Raw genomic sequence first — 12140 nt, forward strand, 5'->3', positions numbered from 1 at the left:
AATAATAAAATGATTATATTACAATAATTCAACTGCCATAAAATACACTGTCATATAAACCCCACCATCAACAGGGCTATAATCATATCATTCACGTGCAACTATCACCAATTGTTTTCCAATATTCCGGCCGGTGAATAATCCGATGAGAGATATCGGACCACTCTCAAGTCCTTCACCTACATCTTCAACGTATATAATCTTGTTTTGTCTGATATAAGGAACAACCAGTTCCAGAAACTTCGGATAAAGGTGATAGAAATCACCAGTCACAAATCCTTCCACACGGACTCGTTTTCCGATAATAGACATCAAGTTATGGACGCCTTCAGGCTTGTCAAGGTTGTACTGAGAGATCATTCCACAGGCAGCAATGCGACCTCGGATCCTCATGTTCAGGAGCACCGCATCAAGCATTTTTCCTCCGACGCTGTCGAAGTAAATGTCTATGCCTTGAGGAAAATACCTTTTAAGAGCTGCATCTAAGTCTTGTTCTTCCTTATAGTTGAAAGCCTCATCGAATCCCAACTTGTCCTTTAGCAGATCAACCTTGCGTTGAAGAAATGAAAGGGAAGAAAAGGGGGGGAAAATCAGCTTGCAGATTTATAAAAATGAAAAAGAAATTAATATCTTTGGTAATGCTCTTGAATGGATTGAAGAAATGAATATTGACAAATGTTTTCCAAGTGATATGAAGGCTATGAGTTGAGAGCTGGGTCACCTTTTGATTTGATCCAGCACTTCCAACAACATGGCAACCCATTAATTTAGCGAGTTGGCCAACTATCTGACCAATTGCACCACATGCTGCTGATACATACACATACTCTCCTTTCTTTGGAGAGCAAACCTCATAGAAACCAGCGTAGGCTGTGATACCTGCAACCCCTGCATAAAGAAGCATGAAATAACAAAACAATTGCATGGGTTCTCACTGGAAAATAAAAGTTTATCCTATGTTTGGATTCTTAATTAATCGTGGAAGAGAATTGGAGAAAAATTAATGGAGGAAATGAAAGAGAAAAGAAAGGAAAAAGAAATTTTTTATTTATTTTATTTTATTTGGATAAATGAGTAATTTAGAAGAGAAATCAAATTTCTTTCATATGTCCGGATTAGTCGAGCCAATGAAAATTAGATACTAGATGATATATATCAAAAATAAAAAGAAATTTAATTAGATGTTATGTACTTATTTCTCACCAATGTTAGAGAAAAATATTTTGGATTACGTTATAAATTCATTATTAATTTAGTAATAAATAGTATCACATTATTAAATTCATTACTATTTTATTTATTTATTATTTAAATTATTTATTTAATCGATTTAGCAACCAATTTAATAACGGATTGAGATCTGTTATTAATATTTTGCTGATTTAGTAATGGAGTTAATAATCGATCGGTTATTAAATTTACAAACAATATTAAATAACAAATTTATTAATTCATTATTAAATTACAAACAAATTATAATATTCATTATTAATATTCATTATTATTTCGATAAATTTTGATAAGTTACCACTATTGTTGTGAATATTTTGTTTTCTGGACGTAGAAAGTAAATGTGATCGAATTATAACCTAATGCTAATTAAATCTCCAGGTTTTGTTGAGCAGTAGTAATTTGAAGGAAAAGAAGATAATCTTTTTTACCTAGAATTCCAGTGTAGTAAGAAAGAGGAAGATCAGTATGTTGAATTTTAAATAAAAGCTGTGGTGATACTATGAGACTATGCTCTTCCCATTTGGTAAAACCCCATGCCAAGTCTCCTTTATTGTAATTTGGGTGTGTAGAATCCGCAACTTTCATCACTCCAAATCCAGTAAGAGGCTGCATGATAAATTCAGATCATCACCAAATCTACAACTATCAACTAACATCAAGAAATTCCAAAACCTATGCAAATTTAACCCAAAAAAAAAAAAAAAAAAAAAAGATTCACCGACCTTTCCTGGCTGGAAAGAAGAAACAATGGAAGGGCCGACGAGGTTGGTCATGCAGCCACGCATATAAGGATCACACGACAAGTAAAGATTCTTCACCAGAAGTGCATCCTTAGTGGCTTCAGGAACACTGAGGTTTATCGAAGAAGTGATAATTTCCATATCAGATTCTTGTGGAAACCCAGTTACGTAGTTCTTCAATACCACCTGCTTGTTGCTGATGATCATTTCGTCACCCATTATGTATAATCTTCTTTCTTAATTTGATATAAATATGTCTGTCTCTCGGCGATCACTTGGTGTCTTTGTTTTTCTTCTTTTGAAGCAAATCAGAGTTGCTTGCCTTTTAAAGGGCTTAAGGCAGTGAATATTTCTGGTCAAATCGGGATGCAAAAAATCGAGGCTGCCCAAAATTGTCAAATGGCAGCCCTCAGCAGCCCTTTTAGAGTTTGCAAATTATCTTCTTCTTCTTCTGCTTCTGCTGCTGCTTCTTTCGTCTTTTCCTTCGTAAAAGAAATTTTGCTCGCTAATTTCATTATAAGGTCATTGATGACACAGATATGATTTTTCTTTGATAATTTCATTATTTATTTTATTTATATTGATGATATGTATTTTTTATCATCATTTTATTTAATTCGATTCAATTGCCAATTAAATATTCAAATTAACCATGATAAAATATTAAAAACAAGTAAAAATTTGAAAAAAAAAAGTTTCTGTGTATACATAAATAATGCTTCAGTTAAAATTTTATTTAATTACCTATTCTGTCTTATAATTACCTATTCATTTCACATGTATCTAAAATATATGAATATATATTTTTTAGTAAAAAAAATATATGTTTTAGTCTATATGAAATGATTCACTTTGAATTTTCCCTTTAAAATGATATGGTCTATTAAGCCACTTTGAAATTGGACCAGAATTTATCGATTTTTTGTCCGCATAATTTTTGGATATGGTCAACTCTTCAAACATGGTCATCCACGTGGTCACCTATATAAATTTTAACAATAATTTAACTTTTAAATATTTATTAAATTATAAAAATTAAATGATTGAAATTAATTGTATATAATTTACTGTGTTCTTCTCATTAAAAAATAAAATTCACATACTTTGTAATTTTCTTATTTTATTTTATGATATTGTATCTACATTATGCTGCAGTACGTATGCATTTTACTTAATTGTGAAGTCAAATATATTTTAATTTTTATAATCATGTCTTATTTTTCTAATTTCACAGGTTAATTATAAATAAATTCAGATGGCAAATTTAATATTTTTTAATATTAAAATTAGAGATTGAAATAAGATTTATTCAGATACATTTACTAATTAAATATATATGTACGGTAATTAATTAAAATAAAATTTATATTTTTTTAGGTCGATTTTATTGAATTAAATTTAATATATGTTAATCAATTTACCGTTGCATTTCACTCAAACATGTCTTTTAGGGGACGCTAAAAAGTTTTTAATTAATGATTATTATCTGATAAAGAATTATTTTTTACACTCCTTACTGTTATTAAAAAATAATATAAATATAGTTATTTTATTTAAAACAAAGTAACCATTATTTAAATTTTATATTTTAATTCAAATTTTTTTAAAATGAATTGATTTTTTTCGTAATTAATCATATCACAGAGAATATTTGATATTAATAGAAAATAAAAATAATTTAAAAACATATAATATCATATTTTTTAAAAAATTAAAAATTAAAATCTATAAATTTGTATTATACATGTTATAAATTAATATGAAATAATATATATTTCTAAAAATTAATTATTTTATAAAAAAATTATTAAATTAATAAAAAATAGTAACATATAAAAAATATAAAAATATTAATTACTTTTTAATAAATAATAGAATAAAGTAGTATTTTTAACTAATAATAATATTATTAATTAATATAATTTTTATTATATTAATTTGTAAAAAAGTATATATATATATATATATATATTAGAAACATCAATTTTCTTTAATTTAATATATATGTTCCGCAAAATTATTGCTTTACGGAAAAAAATCAATTTACTATAAATATATGCATACAATTTTCATAAAGTTTAATTTATTTTTTTGGATAAATTATATTTTAGGATCTGAATTTTAGTATAATTAGCATATTAATCCCTATTTTTAAAACTAAACACTTAAATTACTCTATAATCAGTCCATCTAAATTAGAGATCTTTTCATTTACTTTTATCATAAAAATATAGAAATATCTTTATTATTCTTTTTAAATAAATAAATTACACTTGAATCATTAAGTTTTAACATAATTAATGGATCAATTTTTATATTTTTAAAATTATACACTTAAATTCTTCCGTCCGTCTTCATCTATTATAATTTAAACATTTTGATCTTCTATTTTTGATTTAAAAGAATACTTAAATCTCTATTAATTTTTATCTATAATATCTCATTTAACACTTTTTATTCTTAAATTTTCATTCGTTAAAATATTTCAATACTTATAATTTCAAAAATTTTAGAAAATACTTATAATTTCAGCTATTTTTAAGTAGTATTAAGTAACTTTTAAGTAGATTTTAAATTTTTATAAAAAGTATTTTAAAAAAAAATTATACTTTCATAAAAAGTTTGATCATACATTATATTTGACCTAAGATCTATAATAAATGAAAAAAATATAATTTTAGATGAATTTAATATAGAGAAATTTAACAATTTAGTTTTAAAAATATAAAAATTGATTCATTAATTATTTTAAAATTTAAAAATTAAAGTATAATTTATATAATATAAAATTCTTAATCTATATTAAAAAGGATTTAAGTGTTCACGATAGTCTTTTTAAGTATTTGAAATATTTATTTTTTCTTTAATCAGTTAAATAATAAAATACAAAAATTAATCCATTAATTATGTTAAAATTATAAGACTAAAATATAATTTATTCTATTTTTTAACAAAGTAAATTTTACTTTGATTTAGATAAAATAACCATAAAATTCTCCTAAATATATATGTGAATTTCTTGTTCTCAGCTGATCAAAAGGTTAATGAGTAAAAAAATCTTAAAAGTTTTTTTTTTTTTTTTAAATTGATCAACTGCGTATTTTTTTAAAAAATAAATCTACCCTTTATTTTAATAGTTTATTTATCTTTATTTTATCGTTACTGATGGCCGTTAATCATAGAATAGAATTGCTAAAAAAAAAATCATAGTATAATTATAAAAAAAATATAACTTCAATTATTTTATTATTATTTTCTCTAAAATTATAAACTTGTTATAATTTTTCACTTTATTTTCAATATTTTTCAAGAAAAATAACACTATTATTATTATTATTACTACTATTGTTATTTATTTTCTTTATTTGTTATCTAAATAAAAATAAAGAAAATAATAAACCAAAAATACCCTTTCACATCCCTCCATTTATTTGTTTTAAATAAAATAAAAAAATTAATTTTGAAATTTAAAAATATTATATTTTATTAAAAAAATATCTTTAAAATTAGTAATAAAAAATGTAATTTTTTTTTGAAATTGAAAAAATAAAAAATTCATATTTGAATTAAAATAAAAAATATTTTAGCTTTTTGAACAAAGAAAATAGTTTGTCAAAAGGAAGGATGTACATTTTATTTTTTATTTTTAAAAAAAGAGAGAAAATATATTTTTATAGATATTTATTTTAATTTAAAATTACAACTTTTTACAATTTTAAGAAAAATATAAAAAAAAATCAAAATTATACTGTATAAATTTAACTGCCATTGATAACCAGGAATATATAAATTAATTACTAGAATATGTAATAGATTTAATATGGGATAAATCTTTTAAAAATTGAAAAGTATTAGGACGTTTAACCATTAATCCTTCATAAACTTAATTTAATAACAAATTAAGTATTAAAATACAGATGTATCAAATAATGATTATAAGTCAAAATAACGAATACAAGTTAAAAATATAATTAAGGATAATTTTTAAGAAAAAATATTACTTAGTTTTTATCGCGTGTAAAAATTCATTAGTTGGATTCTTGATTTTAAAAAATATATTAAAATATTTTTAATATTTTAAAAAGTATAATAGTTAGTATCTCCGTCAATTTTAATTATTAAGTATTATAAAAAAGTCTAAATTATTTCTAATACGAAGGGATTAATTAATAAATTTTTTAAATATTTAAAGAGAATAACTAATAAACTTTTTAAAATTATAGAGACATAATAATAAAATTTTAATGATAAAATTAATATACAAACTAACTAGTAAATTTTTTAAAATATTAGAGATATTTTAATATATTTTTTAAAATCGAGATACTAATTAGTAAATTTTTTCATATTGTATTAATTAAATAATAATTTTTTTTAATTTTTATTATTTAGTGAGCGTTTGCCTTTTATATATGTATAAAATTTTTTTTATTATTATTATGTAATGCTTAGATACTTAAATTTGGAATTGAGATCCTCTGTTTAAAGAATTTGAGAGAGAAAATCCTCTTTAATTTTATGAGACTCGTACCTTTCAAATACGATCTTGTATAGCTTTCCTTGCCTCTCTGAATACGGGTAGCATTGTTGTCCCACGTGGATTAGTATTCTTCATTTGAGTAGGTGTAAATATTTTTTTTTTTTTTGTGAATTTAAGTAGGAATAGAAATGGTATTTGTTTGATCTGTGTCTTTTTTGGGGGTTTATTTCGTGTTATTGTTAGTGAGTGCTTCAATTTGTCTCCATTGATAACTTGAATGCAAGAGAGGTTCTTGAATGGTTGGATCTAAGGTACTCTAAAGTTCTTAAACCATTGTATTCTCTTACATGGTGGTTGACCCTCATGGCTCTCTTGAAGCAATGGCCATGCTTAGGTCTCCCTTCCGTAGCCAGGACAACGCTTTGACCTTGATTGAAGCTTCCTCAGATCGCTGACCTATATTAGATCAATCCTTTGAAAATATTTTTTTCGTGGCCTCCGTGTTCATCTACTCGATGGAAAAAGAGCTTTTTTATGTTTGTCGATGTTGGTCTGGTCGATTCTCTGCCTGTAAGCGGCAACGACATTGGATCTACAAATTTCAATATTTAGTTTCTTTGACTGTTAGGATAATTTGAGTTGTTTTGTCTTAGAAACTACTAATGCAAGATCCTCTAATAGCCCTTGAATTGGCCTTGGGCCTTTTATTGCAATATTACATTTTCTTTGAAAAAAAAATAAAATTGAGGATTTAGATTTAATTTTATTATAAGTTTACTATAACAATTATTAAAGCTAGCAGTAAAAATTTTACAAAAATATTAATTTTATTGCTATATTGATAAAAATACAGCGGTAATTACTATCAACTATATATAAAAAAAATATAGTAATAACAAAAATTATAGACCTTACTTAAAAGTTTTTTAAACTTCAATATATATTGTTACTAATAATTTTTTTAGCAGCAATCATAATTTTATTGTCAAATACATATGATCATAAGTTTGTATCAATAACATGCAATAATTATACATATTACTATTATAAATTTATAATAGTAAACTTTATATTTTTTGTAATAAAGATTTTTTTTCTACTGATCTTAGTATTTCTTATAATGGATCTTAATGAATTATAAATTTCAAATGGTATTGATGTTGCATAGATTAGATTGATGACGTGGCAGGAAGGAAGCTGCCGTGATTGGCTGGACCTATAAGAAAGAGAAAGTGGACACCCACTCTGACGCTCAAGTCAGTAAGCTGTATAATAGAGATAATGTAATGGATTGCTTAGGACTTGAATAGTATGAAAGAATACCGTACCTTTACCTCTGTGATTTTTCTCTTTTTATACTGTAAGAGGGTGGAAATAAGTATGACATTTTTCGATAATCCGGCAGTGATGTGGCTGACTGCTTGATATGGGACATCACCAGCTAACAGATTGGTAATCCTACGATTACATGTGTAATGGGGCTACACTAGACTGTGCCTGCTAATGGTAACTTCATGCTAGGACTCGTCCTATTGAGGGAAGGGCGAGTTTTGATGATGGTTAAGGTATTATGGCATTCGGATCTTCCTTTCTTAGGCTGGACCGCATTTCTTACTTATCAGATTCTTCCCACGTGGACCTATCTTGTAGTGATAGTTCACAGCTTACTTTAGGCGGTTGTTATGTAGCATCAGAGGTCTCCCGTTCGAGTCTTTAGATTCAAAGGTGATAATTTATCTTTTTAGTTACGTGGCCTAACTTGACTGCCCTTTACTCTTTGCATCATTTTGTACTCCCTTAGTCATGATAATGGCCTCATTTTCCGAGCCGTATTGAAAGCTTTGCCGGCTATGCCACTAAATAAGAACTCTCTTATCTCTTCTTTGTGTAAGCCCTAGTCCCATATACATTGTAAAGACATTTTATCTACGATAAATAAAGATGAGATATTTGTTTTATTACTTTATTTATTACTGTGCATATTAAATTGATAAAACATCCTTAAATGTTGAGTTTGTTCAAGTTATCAAATGTGAGGCACTTGATAGCAAAACTAACATTCTAAATTTCCCTAGTCAATCATTGTTATAGGAGTGACATTAAACTAAGGCTAATATGGTCTCTGTGAGATGATCATATTTTACGGGTCATAAGATATTGGATATCAATCAGAGAACATAAATGCAAATTAAGAATATTGTATTTGGAAATAATCCACTTACGAGAACACTATATGATTAAAAGTTATAAGTGTTTCTCTAGTGATACTTATATTAAAAGTTCTTAGACTAAAAATCTCTATGGATGCTTAGATGAGTCCTCTTATGCTTTGACTTTCACCTAACACGCCCGTAAATGGGTTGGCAAGTATGAGTATGATTGGGTATACCATGATTCATGCTAAGCAACATGAGAGAAGTGAAGGGATTGCCTCTTTTGAAGAGAGAGAAAATATCATTGGTCACTTGACTAGTGAAACTGAGAAGAGCCACATCCAAATTATATGATAAGAGTTATCATTAATTTAATTGATTCAGTATCATTAATAGGTCAAAAAAAATGATTTAGCAATGAGTAAGTATGACTTGTTCTATGCTATGCAAATCATGATATCTTATGGCAAAGAATTGTACTAGTTCACGAGTAGAGTGATTTTCTGAGCAAATTCATAATTATTCAATTTGGATAATTATAATGTCTTGCTAGAGACCAATTATAATTTATGGACCTTAAAAAACTATTACCAATATTGAATAGTCTTACAAGATCGCACATAATGAAATTTGGACAAATGATACTTTGGTCTTTTTCTTATCGGGTCATTAATAACTGCTTTGTTTAAAACATTATCAATAAGCTCATGCGAATTTTAGCAAACATTCCAGGCCCACTTAATGTGGCTTAAGGTCTGATATAATTAGTTAATTAAAATGTTTAATTAATTAGTTAAAAGAGAGAGAGTCCTAATAAGATTAGGGCTTATTTTAAGGAAGTTTATCTTGAATTAAATGCCAATATTTAATTGGATTTAAATTCAAATTAAATCAAACTTTCTCTCCTAACTTTTTACTTCTTTTGGCCGAACAAGAGTGACTAAAATAGGGAAAAATAAAACCCTAATAGGACTCTCAATTTTCAGCCACACATAAGAGAGAAAAAGGAGAAAGAAACTTGACTTCTTCCACCTCCTTTCTTTGATCGAACTTCTTAGAGAAAAATAAGAGATTTTTCTCCTAATTGCTCTGAGATTTTTGGCACAAAACATATCAGAATATTAATAGAGATCAGATCTCCAATCCTCTACCTAAGTCAAATTCACAAAACCGAAAGGAATAGACAAACATTCAAGGTGCTAGCACACTTTCTTTAGCCGAGAATTTCAGTGTGTGAAATTGTAGAGGGAAGTCGCTATTGGGCAATCCCTTGTTTACGTTTTGCTCTTGAAGAGGAGATCAAAAAGGTGCTTTGATTTATTTCCTTTTGATCTAGTCTTGCAAACAATTCAATGAAGGTAACTCTTGCACCTTTAATGCCATTATTGCATGCATCGACTCTTAGTTGTTCTTATGACTTAAAATTATTTTATTTTCCATTGTACCAATCTGATATTAAGCTCATAAGATTCCCAATAATTTTGTATTCCCTTAGTCATGATAGTGGCCTCATTTTTCGAGCCATATTGAAAGCTTCGCCGGCCACTGTATAAGAACCCTCCTATCTCTTCTTTGTGTTTGCAACAATCGTCTGTAGAAGACATGAATGGGGATACTTTCTTTTCTCTTCTTAAGGATAACCAGATCTGTGCAGAGGATATCATCATGGTCTTTGAAGAGTAGCTGAAGGTAGGTCTTCATAAAGGTACAAGTATACTTGTAACGACCCGAAAACCGGACCGCTACCGGCGCTAGGATCCAGATCGGCTTAAGGCCGCCGGGACCCGTAGCAAGCCTGACTTACATCCTGTAAACCTGTTCAATCCCATACATGATCAACAGCATACATAAAAATTTGAACTTTTCTTTTCTTTTACCAAGCTCAACCTGTGCATCCACATAAGCATAGACCGCACACTGGAGCCTCATCAAATACTCCAATGGGGTATCATCATAACGTAAAGCTTGGTTAAACATTTACATCATAAAAACATAGATCATGTATACAAAAGGGATCACCATACGCATAGGGTCAAGCACAATCTCTAATCCTCAATATCATTTTTACATAACATGACTATTCAAAACTTTACATTACAACATTTTACAATTTATTATGTCCACATCTAACTATTACATACACATGACTTCATCCATCTTGACTTTTCTGTCTAGCCCGTACCTGCAACCCTGGGGGATTAGGGAAAGGGGTGAGCTACTAGAGCCTAGTGAGCAAATAATAAAAGCATTTGAATCATATGCCATAATGGAATGCAACACATCACAGACAAATCACATCACGGATGGTATTGTCACCAATAGTCCTCTACATTCCAAAGTGCCGGGACGTATAATGGGTCAACCGGTCTTTCTCTTAAACATATCATAACATAACATTTCCAAGGTGCCGGGACGTAGAATGGGTCAACCGGACTTCCATACCCTGACATACCGTACCATATCACATCATATCATATGAGGACTAAAGGATCATCCAATAACCAATCCACATCAATATTATAGAATGCAATGCAACATATTCGTGAATTCTAATGCAAACAACCTAGGATATTACATGGCATTCATGATGCATGAACATGCTCAAAACTTTATAATTTATTCGCTTTAAAACGTAAAGGTTTATTCTACTCACCTCAGCTAGCTCTGACAATGACTGAAGCAGCTGACTCACTACTGGGGTCCTCGGTTCCTGGGTCCGAACCTACACAGGTGGATTCAAATGAGGGACCAAACATACTAGAACATGACTCTAAAACATCCCCCAAAAACCTCCTAAAACACCTCAAAACAAACATGCAAAACATGCAAAGGAAGGCTGAACAGGGCACTTTCGGCGGCAGGTTCGGCGGCCGAAAGTCCCTCCAGAGCCGAAAGTCAGGCAGGTTCGGCGGCACTTTCGGCGGCCGAAAGTGCCCTCTAGAGACGAAAGTCCATTTTCGGGAGCAGACTTCGGCAGCCGAAAGGCTTGCCTCCCAGGCAGGTTCGGCGGCTGAAAGTCCTTCGGCTGCCGAACTTGGTTTCTGCCAAAAGGGCAGAAACTTGGCTCTTCATGCACAAAAAGCCTCCCATTTCATTCAATCAAGCATACAACTCATCCAAAACATGCATAGATACATACATCAGCTCCTAGGGGCTTCAAACTATCCTAAACCCCATCTACAACACATCAAACATGCATATCCAACATACATTGTCCATAAAACACATAAAACCTAACAATGCTCAACTAACATAAACATACATTTCTACCCCAAGAATCAACTTAAAACTTGTTTAAAACATATAGTGAGCTCAAGATCGGCCCTTACCTCTTGAAGATCGAGAGAAAAACGACCCTAGCTCGGAGATGGGAGAGATTGAGTTTCTTGAACCTCAAAGCTCCAAAACTTGCTTTATACTCGAAAATCTTCAAAACAAAGTGAAAACTTGTGAAAATCCAGGGAGATTTGGAGGAAGAAACTTGAAATCGGCGAAGGATGGTGGAGAGCTCACCTTGGCCGACAATGGGGAGAA

At 29.1% G+C, this 12140-nt stretch overlaps 1 protein-coding gene across 4 annotated transcripts; it reads right to left on the reverse strand.

Annotated features, from left to right (window-relative positions):
- LOC110616244 (2-alkenal reductase (NADP(+)-dependent)) lies at positions 1-6803 on the reverse strand. Of its 4 annotated transcripts, XM_043957126.1 has the most exons (5): positions 6748-6803; positions 1956-2193; positions 1662-1839; positions 722-888; positions 1-549 (listed from the first exon to the last, which is right to left on the reverse strand). In XM_043957126.1, exons 2-5 carry the CDS (start codon positions 2190-2192, stop codon positions 88-90), a joined length of 1044 nt encoding a protein of 347 aa, XP_043813061.1. In that variant the 5' UTR covers position 2193; positions 6748-6803; the 3' UTR covers positions 1-87. The 4 variants fall into 4 exon arrangements, with proteins under 4 accessions (XP_043813061.1, XP_043813060.1, XP_043813059.1 ...); XM_043957125.1 differs by lacking the exon at positions 6748-6803 and having other exon boundaries at positions 722-831; positions 1956-2270; XM_043957124.1 differs by lacking the exon at positions 6748-6803 and having other exon boundaries at positions 1-534; positions 1956-2270.
- Positions 6804-12140: the final 5337 nt, after the last annotated feature.

The sequence above is a fragment of the Manihot esculenta genome, chromosome 5 (genome assembly GCF_001659605.2).
Source record: "Manihot esculenta cultivar AM560-2 chromosome 5, M.esculenta_v8, whole genome shotgun sequence".
In the NCBI taxonomy this organism is placed as follows: domain Eukaryota; kingdom Viridiplantae; phylum Streptophyta; class Magnoliopsida; order Malpighiales; family Euphorbiaceae; genus Manihot; species Manihot esculenta.

What these genes read in the sequence shown, in the direction of transcription:
- LOC110616244 (XM_043957126.1), bottom strand. Translation starts at nt 2,192, where the DNA reads ATGGGTGACGAAATGATCATCAGCAACAAGCAGGTGGTATTGAAGAAC. An exon ending in CTTCTTTCCAGCCAGGAAAG is followed by an intron (nt 1,840 to 1,955) that starts GTCGGTGAATCT and finishes TTTATCATGCAG; the next exon opens with CCTCTTACTGGATTTGGAGT. An exon ending in TTACTACACTGGAATTCTAG is followed by an intron (nt 889 to 1,661) that starts GTAAAAAAGATT and finishes TTCTTTATGCAG; the next exon opens with GGGTTGCAGGTATCACAGCC.